Source organism: Nannobrachium achirus (genome assembly GCF_963921795.1).
Source record: "Nannobrachium achirus genome assembly, chromosome: 4".
In the NCBI taxonomy this organism is placed as follows: domain Eukaryota; kingdom Metazoa; phylum Chordata; class Actinopteri; order Myctophiformes; family Myctophidae; genus Nannobrachium; species Nannobrachium achirus.
In genome coordinates this window covers 11,032,872-11,055,371 of record NC_137813.1, presented here as the reverse complement: position 1 = coordinate 11,055,371, position 22,500 = coordinate 11,032,872, and the positions used below count along the sequence as shown (strand labels likewise).

Sequence of the window (22,500 nt, the reverse complement as noted above, 5' to 3'; positions counted from 1 at the left end):
CTGTACAGCGGACTTTTGCATAGCATGCAAAATGCACCGGCCTTCATGGAGCTGGAGCAGTGTTCATTTCTGATAAAATGACAAAAACTAATTTCTTTCACTTTCAAAAACTAAGCTATGATGATTAAAACGACTAATGAATATATTGTCGTCAACAAATAATAGACTAAAATGTTAGGACTAGTGGAGAAGAGATCCAAAGGACAAGGGTGTTGCGCTGTGAAAATAGCAGATCTACAAGCTCACAGAATGGACAGTGCGACTAGTTTTAAATCAGGCATGTGCGCGACCTCGCCCAGGTGGCTTCTCGCCCTTAGGGCGTCTTATTGGTATACATAAATACAGATAATAACTAGAACTGCACTCTGTCGAGGTGCCAACGTGCGCCTCACGCTCAAGAAGATGAGCCACACATGGCCTACTTGTGCGCTGCAGGCCTCATGTCCCCAATGTCTTCGCCGTTAATGAAGACAATTCCAAGAGCGCTCTTATATACCAAACTCTGCTGACATCATCACCAGGAATGCTGGTCCCTCATTGGCTGTAAGGGGGACACCTACATACATCCCAGCCATTCCCGGGGCTACGGTATTCAAAAATCACACCCAATGTGAAGTGAGCAGTGGTCGTGCTTGCATGACGTCTTCAGACTAGGGTAATACAGGCTACAGACACACCCATTGCTATGGCAAAACGCTGAGGAAAAATCACACCCAATGTGAAGTGAGCGGTGGTCGTGCTTGCATAACGTCTTCAGACTAGGATTTAAGTCTAGGATGTACAGGCTATGCTACACACACACACACACAATGCTATGGCAAAACACTGAGGAGAAATGGCTACAGACACACACCCAGCCACTCTATGGAGCGGTTTACCACTGCTCAAAAAGTGGTTACAGACACACGCACAGCCCCTCTATGGAGAGGTTTACCACCGCTCAAAAATTCCAGTCACCTACATACATACCAAACCGAAAACAGTACTTGCGCAAGTAACTAGAATTCACTCTGTCGATGTGCCAACTTGTGTCTTGTGCACTCATAGCCAAATATGGCAGTGCAAAACTATGACCATATACAAATATGGACACTGACATCCTCCCATCCAAAGATGGGACGTTTACATCACAGCAATAGTGCGTATAAAAGTAACAGAACTGAATACTTTTTCACATTTTATTCAAGTTTTATATTTGTAACACCTAAGCTCAAAGCTGAAGATAGTCCCTCAGTAGCACTCCTAAGAGAAGATAGCTGCCCCTGATATCACACACATCTGCAATTTCACAGGCTCATCTGGCCTTTGATAATCACCTTGACTAACTGAAGTGTCCGTTGCCACGGTCTATTGAGCTAAACACAACCTTGTCATAACAAGGCTTTGTGGATTGGTCAAAGCTGTAGCGCAATCGTGCAGTATTCTTGCGGTGTGAGTGTGACATGCTGTGCTGGACGGTAAAGGATGGTAAAGGAGTGCCAAGAACCAGATACTATGACCATGCTGGTGTCGCAGTGGGACACGCCATGTACTCCTTTAGGCGAAAAGAAGGTCAAAGGAGCCACAAGGGTCAGATTATTGTGCATGTCTTCAACACAGTGTCTCTGCGCTGGGACACGTTGCCCCCGGTGACGACTGGAGGAGACCTTCCCCCCGAGGTCCCCACCATGCACAGGGGTTACACAGCTGTGCTCATAGGAGACGTCATCTACATCTGGGGTGGTTATACCGACACGGAAAACTACAACGAAGAGCTTTATGCATTTGACGTCGTCGCCCACGGGTGGCTCAAGACCCGGGTTTCAGGGTCCGGTCCGACGGCGAGGCGTCGCCACTCGGCCTGTGTCTCGGGGAAGGTCATGTATATCTATGGAGGACACACCCAGCTAAGAGGACACTTGAATGACCTCTACAAGCTGGACACCGACACAATGGTCTGGTCTTTGATAAACCCAAGAGAATTTTGGCGAGCTGCACCTGAAAGATCCAGTCCCTCTGTCACCATCATCGGGACAAAGACGTTTGTGTTTGGGGACGTCATCCATGTGTTTGATACTGAGAGATGGCTGACAGATCCGGGTTCATCGCCGTCTCACGAATTGTGTCTTCCAGAATATGGATCCTCGTGGAAGAAAAGTTATTCAGCCTTTACCTACAATGGAGGGCTGTACATAATAACCCTGAATGATCTGTGGAGATTCAATCCAGAGAGCTACTCCTGGAAGAAGGTTGAGCCGACGAAGTATGGAAAGTGCAGTTTTATGGTGGGAAATTGTGCCATCGTCTTTGGAAGAAGATTCAAAAGACACACTCATGACTTGCACTTCTTAAACCTAAGTCCTAGCCTGAAGACGCTATGCAAGGTAGCTGTCATTCAGTACGGTCTAGAGCAGTCAAAACTTCCACATAACATCAAGTGGGAACTGGCAGCCATGCCTATGAAGATGATTACCAAACCAAATAGTAGCCCGGTGGCAAATAGCTCCCTTACCAAACCAAATAGTAGCCCGGTGGCAAATAGCTCCCTTACCAAACCAAATAGTAGCCCGGTGGCAAATAGCTCCCTGGCACCTATTTAATAGCCGCCTGGCACCAAATACCTGGGGTCTGAACAACATTTCGCTTATTAACTCATTGAATGCCCTTTTCAAGATGTACCAGGATGCCACGTTCCTAAATTTCTAGTGCACTGATCAATTTTATGCACCATATATGCACCATATGTGTAGTACTTTTTAACAGCTTTCAAACAAAAAAATCCGCTTGGAAATCCGTTCAGGCATTCATGAGATAGAAGCCTTCAAAGTCAGACAAAACAAACACTGCCACCTTCCTAAATTTCTAGTGCACGGATCAATTTTTAGTGCACGGATCGTGCACGCCCATGCACCATATATGTACCATATGTGTAGTACTTTTTTAACAGCTTTCAAACAAAAAAATCCGCTTGGAAATCCGTTCAGGCATTTATGAGATAGAAGCCTTCAAAGTCAGACAAAACAAACATTTTGCCATTTTGAAAGATGTGTTTGTTATGAGGCTAAACATGCAGTTTCGTGATTGCGATCATGCCTAATACATTTTAGGCATTTTTGAATTCTTTTTTTTTTTCAAAATGGCTGCCAACTCGGGAAACTCGGGCTGTGGCAGCCTGGGACTACTGTAATAACTCGGGAAACTCGGGCCTTGGCAATCAATGAGTTAAAAACCTGGTTCAAATAAATGCCCAGGTTTGTTTAAACGCCTGTGGGTCCGCCTGGGCTATGCAGTTTCTTCCATCTAATTGGAACTGTAGCCAAATAATGGCCCATTGCAGGTCGTGGAAAAATAAATAAAAGCCTGTTGCAAATAGCCGCCTGGTTCTTTTAAACCCATGGGGTCCAAATCGATTTTGCCACGGGGAGCCTCTTAATATTAAAACCGTTATATACCGGACTTCTGACCAAGGGTGTCGCAGCCGCGCCGTCTTTTACCGTACTTGGTCATTAAAACTGAAATAAATGATTTTTATCCGAAAATCGGCGATCGTCTAACCTTCCCTAGTCACCGCTCGTCCATCGATAGCTCATGGCTGCTCTGACATGAAGCAGAAGTGACGTCAGGTCCTTTCCTTCCACAGGCTTCCTTTCAGCCGTCTGTTTACTGTTTAGACGATTACATTAGCATAGCTGGAGTGCTAAGGGCTAAGCTAGCCAAAATGCTCACATCGACCGTTCAGTCATACCTGGACCATATGCTTGGATTATATGCGCACAGATCGCGCGCGTGAAACGCACAGGGAGACGATGCCTTGGCCAAAACCTCCACTCTATGTCAATGGAGATCCAGATATTCATGGTGAGCAAACGACCGGGGGATTGAAAAAAAAGAAAAAAACAACGGCGCCGTCCAAGAAGGAGGGGTGGCGGGCTCATGTTTATAAACATACTATTATGTCTCAGATCATAATACAATAATAGAAATTTCACAGCTAATCTACCAACAACCATTCTATTTCGGCTGGCGAAGTGTTAAACACCCGGGCTGCTATTTGATGATATACGGTAACCTTTTGGACCAGGGGGGGATGATATTTGGCACTACACAGTCCTACGGCTGTGGGCGTCACCTGTCAGCAGGGAGTGTTGGGCGGGAGGAGTAGGATCTCCTCTCTGTGGGGGCTCCTAACTGGAAAGAGTGTCGGTAGAATACGACAGCCTCAAACTGTGACCCAACTGGTGGGTCGTGGGGATATTGCAATTGTGCCCTCAAATATGAGTCACGCATTCCAAAGAATTACACATTTTGAAACATTTTTTTTGCTCTAACTTTTACTCTAACTTTGCTCTAACTTTGCTCTAACTTTTACTCAAGGGCCAATTTTAATACAGGACTTTCTCTTGTAACAGAGTATTTCTGCATAGTGGTATCGTACTCTTAATTAAGGAAATAAAATTAAATAAATAAATGGGAGTGCTTCCTCCACCACTGTCTCGGAGCCTATAGTGAAAGGGTTGACATGTGAGCCAGCAGATGATGTTTGCATACATACATATAATTAGCATACATATTATACATATAATTAGCATATATTATAGTAGGCCAGTGGTGGAGTCTGGTTTCACTAGACATGCGATCAGTCCTCTGTGAGGGGCGGGAGCAGTGTGATTGAATGGATCAGCTAATCCTAAAAAATACATTAACCTCCACATTCAACAAGACAACAGCCTACAAACAGCATGCTATAAAGCAGTGGTTCCCAAACCTTTTTAGTTCAAGACCCAAATTAGACATTTGACCGGGACTCAAACTAGTGAAAATAGCAGATATACAAGGTCACAACGCGCGCTTAACACCGCGTTGTGACCTTGCCATTGGGAGGAAATTAATCAGACATTTTTCAAAATGTCAAAAAATAAATCGAATAAGATAAATAGCCAATCGACACGCTTGTAAATCGTCTATTATCTAATAGCCAAGTAAAGTATACAATATAAGGTTAGAGAGGTCAAATTGTTCTTCATTTAGCTGGGGACCCCCTGGAACACCTGGGGACCGCACTTTGAGGACCGGTGATGTACTGTATGTACTAGGTTAGAGTACGCAGAGCGCGGTCAGGTTTCCAAGGCGGTTCATCAGACATACATCCGACACCACACACACATGCACATGCACACGCGAGCGCACACACACACACACACACACACACACACACACACACACACACACACACACACACACACACACACACACACAGTAGTACGGTCTGTACAGTAGTGCGCTCATATCGGGTGACGCCTGGAAGCTGAGACGCAGGGAGTGGACAAAGTACTCATCTCCAGTACTCAAGTCAAAGTATAGATACTCAAGACAAGTAAGACTACAAATATTACTCAACAACTACAAGTGAAAGCTGCTCTGCCATGTACAGAGCACACGAACAAATGAGTATGCATGCAGTCAGAACTGTGGCTAGTTAGCTAGAGAATAGATAACAAATGTATAAAAATTACGTCCAACCATTAAAGTTCACCTCTGACTAAAGTTAGGCATTCATGTCCAGAGCAGGGGTTGACGAGGCACCCTGGGGTGCCGTGACGGCAGTCCAGGGGTACCGCGAGATAATTTGATAATATTTGGAATTTATTTGGACACTTGAAAAAATATTTAGTATCATTTTAAACACCAAGCACAAGCACACACCGCCTCGCATCGCGAGGCGTTGTGTGCTTGAAGATCGGCTGTTTTCACTAGTTTAGTCCATTTTATAGATGATGAATACAAAACGAACGATTTTGGACAAGGTTTCCACCTGACAACGACGATATGCTATAAATATAAGGTGCTGGGAGTGAAAATTATAATGTAGGGGTGCCTCGGATAAAAAAAAAAAACATTTATGGGGTGCCCTGAGACAAAAAAGTTTGGGAACCCCTGCTATAGGGTGTGCCAAATGTAGTTCTAAGAGCGGCCATTTCTTGGGTAAACACAGCCTTACACAGGTGTTCTGATTAGACTATAGCATTAGTTCTATGCAATCAAACAATTGAAACACCTGTGTTTTGACCCAAGAAATGGCCGTTAAGGACTACAATGACGTAGCCGCTGGCACACACTATAGAGACAAAGAAAGAGACACACAGACAGATACACAGAGAGATAACAACAGCCAGCCAGCCAGCCAGCCTAGTTCATTAACTCACGGTGGCGTTGTTGTCAGTCGACGACGACGTAGACGAGGCAGCCGAGGGCGTGGGGGAGTGCTGAGCCAGGCGAGGATGATGAGGGTGATGATGGTGGTTGTTGGTGTTGTTGACGCTGGCGGTGCTAACAGGGGTGGCGGCGGGGGCCTTGGCTGACGCCGTGGGCATGGTGGACGTGGTGGTCTTGGCAGTGGTGGTGGCGAGGCCGTGGGCGTGGGCGGGGTACCCTCCTCCCCCACTGGCGCGCCGTGCGGGGGACTGGCTGTAGCCGGTGGTGGCGGCGGCGGGGCGCGGTGTGTCGCTGTAGTCAGCAGGGGGCAGCACCATGGTGGCCTCGTCCGTCTCGGTGTCCTGGTGGTGCAGGTTGACCACGCTGCGACTGCGGTACGGGGCCGACGACATGCTGGGGTCACATGACACAGGGAGGAGGGGGGAGGGGAGGGGAGGGGAGGGGGGGTGGGGTGAGGAGAGGGAGATATATCATCACCGTCAGGCAGAAACCGTTTCAAATGTGTCCTTTTTCTTTTTTTTTAATTAAAGCCCTACTTCATCATACAAAAGTGTTACACAAAAGTAGTGAAAATAACAGATCTACAAGCACACACTGTAACTAAGGTCACACACGCGCACGCACACACACACACACACACACACACACACACACACACACACACACACACACACACACACACACACACACACACACACACACACACACACACACACACACACACACACACACACACACACACACACAAGCATTTGTACACTCGCAGAAATCTCACTGGGCTAAGTCTCTAAGGAGTGACAAGGCTTTATTTTGGGTAGAACATTTGTGTGTGTGTGTGTGTGTGTGTGTGTGTGTGTGTGTGTGTGTGTGTGTGTGTGTGTGTGTGTGTGTTTTAGGAATACACATTCTAGCACACAGACTTTCACTGGGCTGTTGCCAACACAGTATTCTCTGGGGGTTATAAAGTTTCATTCTGCGTACAGTGTGTGTGTGTGTGTGTGTGTGTGTGTGTGTGTGTGTGTGTGTGTGTGTGTGTGTGTGTGTGTGTGCGTGCCTGTGCGTGTGTGTGTGTCATGTCAGCACAGCAGGCTAACTCTCAGTGGGACGGCTCTAATAAATTAATCCATCAGGAATCGAGGCTCTTTGAAGTAAACGCTGTGAACTCAAATCGGTACACATCATCTCTATGGTCATGTGATCAAGACTGATCAGTCAGATTTTTGCGATTCCATCCTGATTGGTGAATTCCGAACATTACTGGCCCACAATAACCTACCTGACCTGGCGGAGACATGTGCTCCCAGGAGCACTTTTTCTAGTTATGTTGTAATTTAGCAAGAGTGGCGCAGGCTTAAAAAGAACAGATCTACAAGCTAATAATGCGTTACATCCTAACGTTTTCGCATGTAGCAACCTTCTAATTATATCTTGTAGGCTTAATAATAGTCTATCTCTGTGAAAAATAAATCTCCCTCCCTTGGTATCAACTCGAACGACGGCTCCAGGAAGGAACGAGGCGCCACACGTTCTCACGCTCTCAAGTGCTCTGTTATCAAAAACATTAAAACAGCTGCGTTTCAGCAGAGATGACCTTCACCTGGTTTACCAGAGTGGGACACAAACACACACTCTGCCCTTCGTAGCTCGTTGAGAGCACGATAAGAGTCAAAACACCACCACTCAGCCATCGGAGCATGCCTTCTCGTCTGGTCCTATATATTGTGTGCTGATCAGAGAAATACTCGCAGAGTTATGGCCGCCTGAAGTGTAAATTTAGTTTTTTTGTGCATTTTTCTTTTTTTTATGTGTCACTTTTTATCTGTCGAGCTGCATATCCGGTAACATTTAAATCTTCTATAATTGGTAAAACAGACCTGGAAATAACTTTTTTTCCACTCTCTACCAAATCTGCCGATCTACAAGCTCACAACACGACGTGGTGTGAGCTTGTTGATCTGCTATTTTTTGGCAAATGTTCTACCCCAGGATAATGAATCGACGACGACTCCCCTCCCCTCCCCTCCATAGGATGACAAATGTTATCAGTCTAACGGGATGACTAGAGGAACACACTGCTAAAAATACACAACCTGCCTGCAACGTGACACCTGTGTGTGTGTGTGTGTGTCTGTGTGTGTGTGTGTGTGTGTGTGTGTGTGTGTGTGTGTGTGTGTGTGTGTGTGTGTGTGGAGTCCCCTTACCTGTTGTTATTCACTAGAGGTTCTGAGAAGGCTCTGCAATACGACGAGGGGAACCAGCCCCTCCTGAGAGAGAGAGAGAGAGAGAGAGACAGCGAGAGAGAGAGACAAAGAGAGAGACATGATTAAAAATGTTGGACATATGAGGTTTCCATCCGACAGAGATGAAGTTTAAAAGTTAATACAGCATCAAAATGAATGTAAGCACTTTAACCCTATTTTATACTTTAGCTAATTGAAAATAGGAGAACTATGAACTCACAATGCATAGCATAGCGAAGCGTTGTGAAGATATTTTCGTTGCGTTTCTGCCTTTATATTATGTGGATAGTATAGTAGAGACAGACAGGAAAGCGGCAGAGAGAGACATTAGTGACAGGCAGCAAAGGCCATTGGGTTCAGCATCAGAGCTGACAGTATATGTGGTAAAGGCACCTTAACCACTATAGGCCATCAGAGCCTATACTGTATGTGGTCTATGCGCCTTAACCACTGTAGGCCACTGGCGTCCCAGGAAGTGCTTAGGACCCAGGCACGTGCACACATAGACATTGTCCTTTTATCCGTCTGTAAAAAGTGCCCTCTCCAGACTATGAATGGAGTTTTTACTATGGTGAAAGAAATACAAATGCCATGCCATACCTGCAGGCAGCATTAAAGAGAATTGCCTTGTCCAAACTCTCCTGAACTTGAACGCAGAAATCCATGCATACGCCACATCTCCAGTATTGGCTAGATCAGTGGTTCTCAACCTTTTCAGGCCGTGACCCCCAAAATAATCATATTTCAACTGGACCCCCGCCCCCCACCCCCACCCTGACAAGCACTAGGAGTTGAGGCATAACATTTTGTACAACATGGTTCTATTGTGAGTCAGTCTCTAATATTTGACAATTTGGCCAATGTTTAATTTGTCATTTCAGAGGTATTAAAAAAGTCCTTCGATTGACACTTTAGAAATGTGCAGATACCCTCTATACACTTACACTTTATGTAGGTTTGTTTACTGGTGAGCAAAAAAACAATGTTGCACATTAAGTTAATCATCTGGGGAGAACCACTGGGCTAGATTAGGCTATGCTTAGTTCAGTGTGGGATCAAGCACCAAAAATAGCCGACCTCCAAGCTCACAACGCGCCACAGCGCAACGCGCTGTGAGCTTGGAGGTCGGCTATTTTCAATATTTTCACCAAAAGGGCTTTTTAAATATTTCAGCCCCTGACTCTAACATTCTCTGCACGTTCCCATTCAGACCTATCAACCGCTTCTGTGCTGGAATGTCAAGTCATCTGTGTCAAACTGACACTGATGAGCAGCATCAACTCCTCTCCAAAAGGTGAATTATTTTCAGTTTGAAGCTCCCTTGGCACTTTGCCTAAAACAATCATTTAAACTGGATGCCAAGAGCGCTGAAGCGCGATGCTCGTTGCTGGGAAGATAATAATTATGATAATTGTTTTTATTGTCCCCGCAGGGATATTCATCTTCACAGTCTGTTCCAACAGAACAACACATAACGATAGAGCACAGAACAACATTAAACAACATAACACCAACACAATACATGAAGTCCCCAGTATACACGGAACCATCATATCAGCGAGGCAGTTAGTTTATAGTGCAGCAATGGCTGAAGGGACAAAACCTCTAGTAAAACAACCTTTTTTTTACCATTTCAGTTCCATCTTCGTCCAGATGATATGAGTCATTTTCTATTCTGAGTTCTAACTAAGCGTGTGATGGCTATATTGTCCATTATCAGAAGGTGTGGGAAGTCCAATAATCTTAGAGGCAATATGGGCTGTACAGAAACGTTTGGAGGAGAGCTCCAGCACATCTGTACCATAGAAATGCATGTAAGACAGTCTTTATCATAAAAATACATGCCAGGCAGTAAATAAGAAAAATAAGTTCTACAATGTCAAAAGACACTGGCAGCTCCAAAACAACAGTGTTCTGTAGGCATGGCCCTCCCTTAACACACCGTGACACACACACTGAAAGTGTGCTTTCATGCACAGCAACAACTTCCAGCAGGTCCCCTGCATCTCAGTGACACACTGCGACACCCAGACACCCGGAGAAGTGACAACAACGGCTTCCTCTGCCTCACAGACAAGTCATTTAAGCCATTTAAACCAGGAAAGCGTTAGATTTTAACAACTTTAACCATTATTTTATGTTTTAACTCTTAAAAAAATAGCAGATATACAAGCTCACAGCACGGATCCGAGTGCCGCGCTGCGAGCTTGTAGATCTGCTATTTTTTGAAAAATCGTGAAAATTCTTCCCAGGATCCTTGGAACGAAATATTTTGAGATGGGGGTCGGCGGTCAAATACATATAATTCTAGGCGTCCTCCTTGACATTAAAAGCTTTGAGCACCACAGATAAAGAAACATACGTTTTTCAGAACATCTACTATATAAGAAATAATAATTATGATAAATCTCAAAAGTGTTTGAATTTTGCTTTTTTTTTTTAACACAAATCTTCTCTTCTGGTAGTCCCCGACACAAAACGTTTTTTAGAGGGGGGTCCGCGGCCAAATACATATAATTTCGGGGGTCCTTGGCACAAAAGAACCCATCTGAGAACTGATTTAGAAGGCATTTTGCTGAATCGGCCACAAGTCTTAAGGGTTTAGAGGTAGTTCCGACACAGAGCTATCTATGTATATCAGGCTGGATGCTCTGCTCTGCGCTGGGGGCCAGTTGTTTATGCCGCCTACGGTTAGAATAATAAAAACAGAGTGTAATGACACAGGTCTGGGATGCAGGAAGCACAGCCGGATACCTCCGTAGCTCCCGCAGGGAGAGGGAACTGAAGCCATCAAAGTGACACTGCGGGGCGGGACTGCAAACGGGCTGCTTCCCGTCCTCCTCGCTTTGCATATCTGACAGCCGTCAGAATAACCTGGTGTCTGTCTTTGAATTGCCTCCCATTTCAACCCCCTCGTTTTGGTAAAGAAAACATAGGGGAAAAAATTACTTTGATCTTCTTTGAAAAGTAATAATCCTTGACAGTTTTTACAGACAGCTGCTGTGTTCAATGTGAATGATTGGCATGCACCAAAGCTTCTGACTTGCAGTGCAACGGATAGTTGATTTTACATGTGTGAGTGATTACTCATATGATTATTGAATAATTGGAACACTAAAAAGGGAATGTTAATACGATGTAGACCAACAGACAAACAAGTTGCTGTGGTAACACCACCAAAATGTGCAGAGGCGTGACTCCTTCAAACTGCCATTACCACTTGTCTGCCATTTTTTTTAAATGGTCCTAGAAAAGCCCTCTAAGCTTAGCACTAGGAAGGACCCCCCAACCTCTCAACTGTTTACTGCACATATATGTTCATTGCTTGCTACTAGTGTGTCTTAGTTATTATTGCGACCATCAGGTCACAGTTACTATCAGAACCTCCATGGGCTGTCTGTCTGTCTGTCCGTCAGTCTGTCCATCACACATCATGTCACACTTTTGCCCTACTCATATCTCCGCCAACATTGCCCCTATCCTTGCCAAACTTTGCACACACACCCCTTGGCTGCCAAACCACAACCTCTCACCCCCGCACCCCTCATTTCTCACATGGCCCTCTTCTAGCAGCACCATCAGGCAGATTCTTGCAAAACACTGCTCCTACAAATGTTGCCCTAAAATCACGCAAGCGGTACACAGTATGTCTAGACTCATGTCATCAACATGGATCTGTCCCTTTTAGTGCCACCATCATGGCGATTTTTTCAAACACATTTTTGGACATTGCTTCTACAGATGTTGCACTAAAATTACGCAAAGCGGTACAATGTATCTCTACAGTCATGTCATCAACATGCATCTGTGCCATCTAGCACCACCATCAGGTTGATTTTTGCAAAACACATTTTTGGACACTGCTCCTAGAGATTTTGGCCTCAACAGTCATGTCATTATGTGTATGTATATGTATAAATGCATTATGCAGATTTTCAGCGGCTTGTTTGACAGCACTGTCATCAGTCTATGTTGGATTTGTGTTTCAGACATTTAGCCACTTAAATCGTCGATACTTAGTAAACTTGAGCTTTCACTCTGTACTTGGCTGCTCTCTTTTACCTCTACACCTATTTGCTGAAAATAGCCGATCTACAAGCTCTCAGTGCCTCATGCTGCAAGGCGTTGAGAGCTTGTAGATCTGCTATTTTTGGCTAAAGTTCTCCTCAGATTAGGGATGCGAGGGTTCAAGTTTTTAATTGAAAATAATTGTTCTACAAGGATTTGGTGGCCCCCCTGTGATAACTCTGAGGACCCCCTAGGGGTCCCGGACCCCCTGTTGATGACCCCTGTCTTAATTAATTGAATGCACCTAACAGGACCACAATGGAAAGATAGGGCTTTTAGTGTTATCCTTTTAACAATCATTGAACCGCAACTCTGTATATTTTGCTAACTGTTAATAAAGTATTCAATCAAATATTCAATCAATCAATGCAACAGCATAGGCAATGACACATGCTCACTGAAAATAGCCTAGTCTTCAAGTGATAGGGCACGTTGTGAGCTTGCAGATCGTCTTATTTCCGGCCAGAGGTGGAAAAAGTACTCACATTTTGTACTTGAGTAAAAGTATCAATACTGCACTGTAGATGTACTTCGTTACAAGTAAAGGTCCAGAATTCAAAATGTACTTGAGTAAAAGTATGAAAGTATTGGCATCAAAATGTACTTAAAGTACCAAAAGAAAATGTTCTAAATGTTTTCAAATAGCCAATGTATAAAATAGGACCAACATGTATGTTTTATAATATTATAATTTATATCTTCAAAGTGACTAGTAACTAAAGTTTTCAAGTAATTGTAGTGGAGTGAAAGTACAATATTTGGATCCAAGATGTAGTGGAGTAAAAGTAAAAGTATTGGAAATTGGAAATAGTCAAGTAAAGTACAACATCTTCAAAAGTATACTTAAGTACAGTACTTAAGTAAATGTACTTAGTTACTTTACACCACTGTTTCCGGCAAGCGTCACCGTTCTATGGAGAAAGCGTTTCAATCCGGCTTTGATGCTCCGACGGCTGTCTGGACCGAGATGCACGCTTTGAAATCAGAGGAGGAATGCGGCCACGCAGGCCTTGATGTGTGCCAGCACCAGTCTCTCAAAGCATTTCATCATTTATGCCGGTGCGAGGGAGAGAGAGCGGCCGCTAATCCTTCATGCCACGGAGGCTTTGGTTCTGGGTACAGGGACCACAGTGCTCTGGAGGTACATTTACTCAGGTACTGAAAAAAGGAATAATACACCCCAAAGAAATGTCTTATTTTCTGTCAATTGCACACCCCGTCAAAGCTTTCAATTTAAGGATTTTCATTCCTAGGCCAATAATTTGATGACCGGGTGTATTTCCGGTAGGAGACACTTTTATGTATAAGGATTAAAGTTCTACTTTGTGTCTCTTACCGCAATGGTTCTCAACCTTTTCAGGCCGCAACCCCCAAAATAATCATATTTTAACTGGGGACCCCCCCACCCTGACGAGCACTAAGAGTTGAGGTATTACATTTTGTATAACACGGTTGTGAAAATAGCAGTTCTACATGCTCACAACGCCTCGCAACGCTGCTATTTTCACGATTTCTACCTCTATTATTTGACAATTTGGCCAATGTTTCATTTGTCATTTTAGAGGTTTTAAAAAGTCCTTAAATTGTCACTTTAGAAATGTGCATATACCCTCTATACACTTAAACTTTATGTTGGTTTGTTTACTGTTGAGTGAGAAAACAATGTTGCACATTAAGTTAATCATCTGGGGACACCCCAAAATAATTTGGGACCCCAAATTATAAAAAAAAAGGCTTCATGGATTCATGGGTACAATTTTGAGGTAGTAGAGAAAGGTATCTGCAATAAAGCAGACAGGCTTTTAGGTGCACGGCTCAAAATAGCATACAGTATGAGAAAGAAGTAGTCGCCAGCACTCAAGGAATCTCCTTTTTACATGATTTTATTTACCTCAATGGACAGAGTCAACGGACGCGTTTCGACCCTTCGGTCTTCTTCAGCTTTGTAGATCAACGCTGAAGAAGACCGAAATTTTGAGGTACCTACTGTACTGTACCTCACTATTTCTATTCTTCCATCATTTATACTTTTACTCCACTACATCTCAGGGGGAAAAAAAATACTTTATTTTACCCCACTACAAGTTATTTTATTACTAGTCACTTTTAGATTATTATTACAAAACACACATTAATCACTTGAGATTAATTCTATTCTCTAACTATTTTCCACAGTATAATAGATCTACACTTGAGCTTGTAGATCAGCTATTTTCGCCACGTGACACAAAGCTGCATGAGGTTCAAGTGACCGGTTGAAAGAACAGTTGTTTGCCATCAGTAGCTCAGAACAAGGTCTTGGTGTCATTGGGGCGTCATGGTACAACTGTTCGCTACCGGAGGGAGAAAGGTTAATATTTGTCCCTTTATCTCTGGACAATAATGGGTGTTTCCCGCTGTGTTTACATGTGATAAATGAAAGGATCTCGGCTTCCTGGTGGAAAATACTACGCCAACACTCACAATCACACTGTGTGAATAGTTACTCACAACCTGTGTTTATACAGAGGGAAGGGCTTTCTGCTGAGGTCACACATGCAGTCAAGGTGTAATGTACACACTCCAGGTCAAATGGTACTCAAGTACAAGTGGAAGAAATGTGTGACTTAAAAGCTGTACTATGTCTAGAGGCATGACCTTTGGCACGATTTAAATGTCTTAATAGAAGAGCAGGGAGACAAAATACAACCACTCCATATAAGTTATATTGTATTAACATACTCTACCACACAGATTGGACAAAATGTTAAAAGAAAATGTAAATCTGCTGTTTTCACTAGTTTTGAAAGTGAAAACCGTGCTGTTTGCCTAATAATCAGAGCTGAGCCGAGCTGTCCGAACGGCCCAGATGGTTCCTCCAGCCTGCTCAAAATGCTGCTGGCCGCGGCGTGCGGACTGCACTCCACCTCCACAACTTCGCGGACAAACTCCAGCTCTGGACTCGCCAATTACAGCCTGAGTCAGACAAGACAACCCGAGCATTATGGGCCAATAATTGCCTGAGTCCGAGTGCTGGCTGGCAGTCCAAATCAAAACGTAGCCACAGGGTGTCCGAAGTGGGATGGAGAGAGATTGGCGAGCCAGCCAGGAGAGTAGGAGTTCAACCGTAGCACCACCTGCTGCTACTCACAGGCCGACGCCAAGCAAATCTGTGCTCCTTGGCCCTTCATCTGCTGTCTGACTTTTTACAAATGAGGATTTAAATTCACAGTTGTGGGAGGAGAGGAGGAGAGGTTCCTCATTTGAATGATTCATCAGTACTTTACCGGTATTTTTTTTTACTAGGCGTACACATTGTATAAAGAAAAAAGCTGATTTGAGGGCTGGAATGGATTTTTGTGCAAGTGGCTGATGAAAGTGATTTACGGCTGCCTCGTAGCTGCCAATAGGTTGTGCCAAACTTGGTAAGGAAAGTTACTAAGCGACGTGAGTTGTAGATCAGCTATTTAGTTTTTCAACTCTTAGTGCTCGTCAGGGTCGGGGGGGGGGGGGGGGGGGGGGGGTCCCCAGTTAAAATATGATTATTTTGGGGGTCGTAGCCTGAAAAGGTTGAGAACAACTGGATTAAGTTACACAACATGGGGTGCCCACTGGCCTACTGATCCGGGCGCATACTGTACCACAAAGGCAAATTAGGCATGGATGCCTGGCTGCGTTGCCGGTTCGATTCCCAATCCGGACGACCTTTGCCGCATGTCACTCCCCGTCTCTCCCCCCATTTCCTGTCAGACCACTGTCCTATCAATAAAGGCATAAAAGCCCCAAAACAAAAAATGACATAGCGTGACTCTTTTCCAGAATATTTAACCCAATTTCCAGGACTATATAACAATAATTCAGCTCAATAACAGGTCCCTTACTCCTATGTGCAATGCCCAAAGACAGGCAGTGTATGCCAGTGGTTCTCAACCTTTTCAGGCCGTGACCCCCAAAATAATCATGTTTTAAATGGGGACCCGGGCACCCTGTCGAGCACTAAGAGTAGAGGAATTTTGTATAACACGGTTCTATTGTGAAAATAGCTGATCTACATGCTCCCGGCTATTTTCACAATTTCTGACTCTAATATTTGACAATTTGGCCAATGTTTAATTAGCATTTTAGAGGTATTAACAAAATCAATAACCAAAGACAATGCATAGCTATTTTTTCCAGGACCTTTCAGGACCCTTGATCAATTCCAAAACTTTTCCAGTACTGGAAAAATATTTTTCTAATTTCAAAATATTTCCAGGAATTTCATGACCGTGGGAACCCTGATAAAAGCATGCTGCTCCACTCACTTCCCGCTCTTCTCCAGCGCTCCGTACATCCAGCCGTCCCTCTCGTCGGGGATCAGCAGGATGATGGTCTCGCCCTCGTCGAAGCTCAGCAGCGTGTTGTTGTCCCCGGCCGCGTGCGGGAAGATGGTGCGGACGCGAGGCTTCTTAACGATGTTGTTCAGCCCTGACGATACCGACACCGACCTCGGGATGGCGCTCTCCTCCACACTGGTCGCTGGTTCTGGCGGGAGGGGAGGTGGAGGTTAGCACAATACATAACAGCTAGGCTAACAATGTGACAGCCAAGCACACACACACACACACACACATCTCTGCCATTTGTTTTTTTATTTGTATACTTATCCAAAAAGTCTGAGTAATACTAAAGGTCCATAGTCTCTCCGAAACCAAACTTTTCTTCGTAGAGTTCCGACTTTTCGACGTGAACATTTCTGAATTCTAATTTGGTGTAATGCTTTTCAGAAGTTGTGAGTGACGTCATTTTGTAGTCGAACCGGATCTTTCCGACGAAAAGTTCAGTTTCGGAGAGACTATGGATAGGCCTTTTTGTTGTATCACACGCACGCATGCACGCACGCACATTTCTAAGGCAAAGGCCATGGTGCTTGGATCTAGACGCACCACACAGTAAAACTTCTGGGCGTAACTATTGATACCTCTATCTTTTTCTAAACATAAACAATATTGTCATCAAAATGGGAAGAAGAATCGGTCATGAGATGCCAGTAGATTAGTGGTACCTGTGTTTCGTTCCGTGAACATGTTGGCTAGAGGGCTGGTCTGGGCCTTCATAGCTGGAGCAGGGGGAGGAGCCACCGACATGGAGTCCCGCCCCGTTCCCGTATAGTTCTGACACAGAGGACATTAACACTGATGTTGGCATGGTTACCACGCACATTGTTAGGGGTCCTTCACAACATCATGGAAATGTTTTGAGAACCAACTGGCACAGTGCATTCATTAAACAACACTTCCTCAAATGTAAAAACGGACGATTCAATTTTTCTAAAGAAAAATATGAATCTCTATGACCTCATGCACACCGGCTCCGAATTTGCCATGCGGCAGGTGGCTGCGGCTGTGCGTTATTTCCCGATCGAACCCAGTTTTATTTGTGCGTCTTGTCGCATGCGGTAAAAAACTCATTGACTCCTTTTACTCCTTTTATGACTCCTCTTCGGATCTGCAGTGTGGATTCTGCGCAGCCTTGCACACCAAATCCAATGTGTTTTAATCATACAGCAGACGGAAAAAACGCAACGGTCCTGTGTGCAAAGGGCTTTAACGTAGCACAGTTTGCGGACAGATCTTATTTACTTTATCTAGGCCTATTAGGACAGTGGTTATCAACATCATGTGTACCCACATGATTTTGATATTTAATGATAATATTTGTTACTTTTGTCAATTGTCATCTTCATAGATGGTGATCAGCCCCAAACTCACAGACACAACAACTGGCCAATAATAAAGATACCAGTTCCGTTCAGAATTTGCCATCTCATGTTTATCTTGTTGCATTTGTTTTATGTTGTGTCCGGTTCTGTCTTATGTGTAGGTGATGTTTGTTGGAAAAAAAAGAGGGAAAAAATGGGGACACAGGGACTAAATCATATTGAAACCCCAAACCAATGTATGTACATATAACCTGCTGTACCCAAATAAAAAAAAAAAAAAAAAAATTTGCCATCTCACATCTTTCCACAAAATATTAGAAAACGCTCAATAGTGGGCTCGATAAAAGCTCAATAAGCAGGATCGATAAGGTGCATCAATAAAAATTAACAACAGGGTTCCCACACATTTTTACCAATTCATTTTTCCAGAATATTTAACCCAATTTCCAGGACTATATAACAATAATTCAACTCAATAACAAGTCGTTTACTCCTATGCACAATGCCCAAAGACAGGTAGTGTATATGCCAGTGGTTCTCAACCTTTTCAGGCTGTGACCCCCGAAATAATCATATTTTAACTGGGGACCCGGCACCCTGATGAGCACTTGAGGAATTTTGAAATACATGCTCACGCGTTGTGAGCATGTAGATCGGCTATTTTCACAATTTCTGCCCCTAATATTTGACAATTTGGCCAATGTTTAATTTGTCATTTCAGAGGTATTAACTAAATTAATAACCAAAGACAATGCATAGCTATTTTTTCCAGGACCTTCGAGGACCCTTGATCAATTCCAAAACCTTTCCAGTACTGGAAAAATATTTTTCTAATTTAAAAATATTTCCAGGAATTTCATGACCGTGGGAACCCTGTAACAAACTCCATCCCTAGTCAGGGTCTTACCACGCTGTGGCGTGTGGTGGCGGGGGTGGTGGCAGGAGAAGGCAGGGGCGTAACGGGCACGGCGGTACGCAGGGTCTCTATCTTGGTCATGATGTTTTCAGGCATGTTGGTGGCGCTGCTGCACTGGTCCTGCCAGCTGGTCAGCTTGGTGCTCAGGATGTCCCTGGCCTGCACGGAGCAGAGAGAAAACATTATAGAGGATATGCGTGCATGAATAAAGTGAATGGCAAATCGAGTGGCAAAGTGAGTTTAACTTAGGCCTACTGTAGAATTATTGAATGTTTTAACCAGTGAAAAATAGCAGATATACAAGCTCGCATTGAGTGCTGCGCTGCGAGCTTGTAGATCTGCTATTTTTGGAAAATCTTCAAATCTTTGAATATATGTATTTTCAAAGCAAACGTTTTTCACTTGAATTTTGCTTCCCTGGAACTAGATATTTTAAGATGCGGGTCCGTGGCCAAATAAATATCATTTTGGGGGTCCTTCACATGAAAAGGTTTGAGAACCACTGAGTAGTTTCTCAAAAACAGACTAACTGAGCTCCAGTTAAGTGAAAAGGACCTTTTCTTTGACGATGGCTGGCCAGATTGCTGACATAGAAACATAGGGTTTTCAAAAAACCTTAGAAGGATTCAAAAGACTAGAATCGGGTCAAAATTCAAAAATAGCAGATATACAAGCTTGTATCTGCTATTTTTCAATAGTTAAAGCATAAAATAATGATACACAATAATGTGTACCCGTTCTGAATGGGTTAACGCAATCAGATATGACTGTTTGGATGTATGGGCTATCAACTTGTGTCAAGGCTAGAAAGTAGTTTTTTGCCACTGAGTAGGCGTTCGGGTATGATGATGATGATGTCACACGCATAACCTCTACACTGGACGTGAGGAACAGTACTGTACTGTGTACAGCAGTGGTTCTCAACCTGTGGATCGGGACCCCCAGGGGGGTCCCCAAATTATTTTGTGGGGGTCCCCAGATGATTAGCTTAACGTGCAACATTATTTTCTCTCTCAACAGTAAACAAACCAACATGAAGTTTAAGTGTAAGGACTTTTTAATACCTCTAAATTGACAAATTAAACATTGGCCAAATTGTCAAATATATTAGAGACAGAAATTGTGAAAATAGCTATATAGCTATAATTACATTATTATATAGCTATTACATCACAACGCGTTGTGATGTAGATCGGCTATTTTCACTAAAATCCTACAACTCTTAGTGCACGTCAGGGTGGGGGCTCCCCAGTTCAAATATGATTATTTTGGGGGGTCATGGCCTGAAAAGGTTGAGAACCACTTACAGTAGCGTACGCAGCATGTTGTACCAGTTGTGTACCAGTGTTAATTTTTACAGCAAATTTTGATTTAGTTTTGGTCATAGTCTTTTGAAGAAAATTGTTGGGGAGTTGTTGTTGAAGTGTACTATACAAATACACCTGCCTTACATACATACTTTGCCCTTTAAAAATGGCAGCCAAAGTGCCAGGCTGCCACATTCACCCATAATAACAAAATAAATAAATAATAATAATAATAATGCACGGCCATGCACAGATCATGCACCACCTGTGTGCACGCCGTTTTAGTAACACTCAAACACTGGTGTGTGTGTGTCTGCGCGCGCTTGTGTGTGTGTATGTACATACCTTGTCGTGGAAAGCAGCGGTCTGGAAGCTGAAGGTACAGTGTTTGTCCACCAGGAAACAGAAACGTCTCTTCTCCTCCAGCAGAGCCTCCTGACAGCCGTCTGCGATGAACTTCTGCATCTCTACCTGACGACTGCTCAGCGTCTCTAGACACTGAACACATAAGCACACACGCACACACATGCACGCACATACACACTTATCATTTAACATCTTTATTTAAGTTCACATTTAATAAAAAACGTCTTGAACACAAACAATAGTAGTATGCACAAACGTGGGAAACTCAACAAGTGTTTCAGGATACAGATGGAGATAGCCATCCAGGCAGATAGATAGAGGAAGCATCTCCTCCTCCATATACAGTATGACGACTGCCAATTATCAAAGAAAAACTGAATCTTGCCAACGCCTTGCTTAGCTCTTGGCTTGGCCATTCCTGCAATCTGCCCAGGCCTCTCACGAGAAATGTATGATCATTACTGAGGCTTCCAAATATGAACACAAGCAGTTTAGATTTGTAACCAAGCTGTATATTAGCATCCTTAAGATGTTGGTACTTTAGTACCGTGGTAAGGAATGCCTCTTCCAACCAGTGCTCATACCCTAGGTGGGGTTGTCGAATGGGCCTTTCTGTGAGGAGTTTGTTCCCCCTGTGTTCCCTAGGGTAGGTACCCTCACAAAAAAGATCACACCCAATGTGAAGTGAGCGGTGGTCGTGCTTGGATAACGTCTTCAATTGGTAATTGGTGATGTAATACAGGCTACACACACACACACATTGCTATGGCAAAGCGCTGAGGAAAACACATTGCTATGGCAAAGCGCTGAGGAAAGGTGGCTACAGATACAGTAGGTCTAGGATGTAATTGGTGATGTAATATGGCTACACACACACACATATTGCTATGGCAAAACGCTGAGGAAAACACATTGCTATGGCAAAACTCTGAGGAAAAGTGGCTACAGACACACGCACAGCCACTCTTGGGAGCGGTTTACCACCGCTCAAAAACATGCAGTAATCCTGGTCTCTATAGTGCCTCCCCCTGGTCAGCCTGATGGAGGGGAAAGGAACATGTTGGAATAACGTGTTCCTTCCACATGCTCCGTCTCATTGGGGAAACTCCCCTCTGTCAGGAAGAAGCGGCTTGGACTCCTCGTGCATAGAAGGAAACATGAGCTCAGCTCGTTGCTCTCCCTAGGTTGGCAGAGGGAGAGCAGCGCCCAGGATTACACTTAGCAATTGGCATTGGGTGAAAAAATGGGTTGCAAAAATCATGGGATAAAGATTTTAAAGAATAGGAATGAATGCCTCTTCTAGACTGTGGAAGAATGTACTGTACATGCCACTTCCACAATGGTCACTTCTCTACAGTCCTCATCCACAATATAAACACACACACACTCACACACACACTCACACACACACACACACACACACACACACACACACACACACACACACACACACACACACACACACACACACACACACACACACACACAGTACAGTACAGTAAACACACGTGACACTGTGAGCGAACACAAAATGTTTACAAATTCATTGTGAATGTGTATGGTGTCGTTGTGGAGGAGGAGAGTGGTCTAAAGGAGGGTCTGTCTGTCTGTGTGTCTGGTGGCTAATCTCGCAAACCACTGGACTGCTGCATTGGATCCTACACTGGCAACAAAAGCAATACCATATACTGTAAATTAAAAGCTCAGATATCTGAATATAAAAATAAAAAT

At 43.9% G+C, this 22,500-nt stretch overlaps 1 protein-coding gene across 1 annotated transcript in view; it reads right to left on the bottom strand.

Moving 5' to 3' along the window:
* Nucleotides 1-22,500, bottom strand: part of LOC308282638 (BAR/IMD domain-containing adapter protein 2-like 1) — a gene marked incomplete at both ends in the record, with an annotated part of 88,089 nt that overhangs the window by 3,723 nt on the left and 61,866 nt on the right. Inside the window, 6 exons of the mRNA XM_080723027.1 lie at nt 6,183-6,585; nt 8,394-8,456; nt 16,784-17,003; nt 17,524-17,632; nt 19,088-19,255; nt 20,749-20,901. Of these exons, the coding sequence (XP_080579153.1) occupies nt 6,183-6,585; nt 8,394-8,456; nt 16,784-17,003; nt 17,524-17,632; nt 19,088-19,255; nt 20,749-20,901 (1,116 nt within the window). The remainder of the gene's footprint in view (nt 1-6,182; nt 6,586-8,393; nt 8,457-16,783; nt 17,004-17,523; nt 17,633-19,087; nt 19,256-20,748; nt 20,902-22,500) is intronic.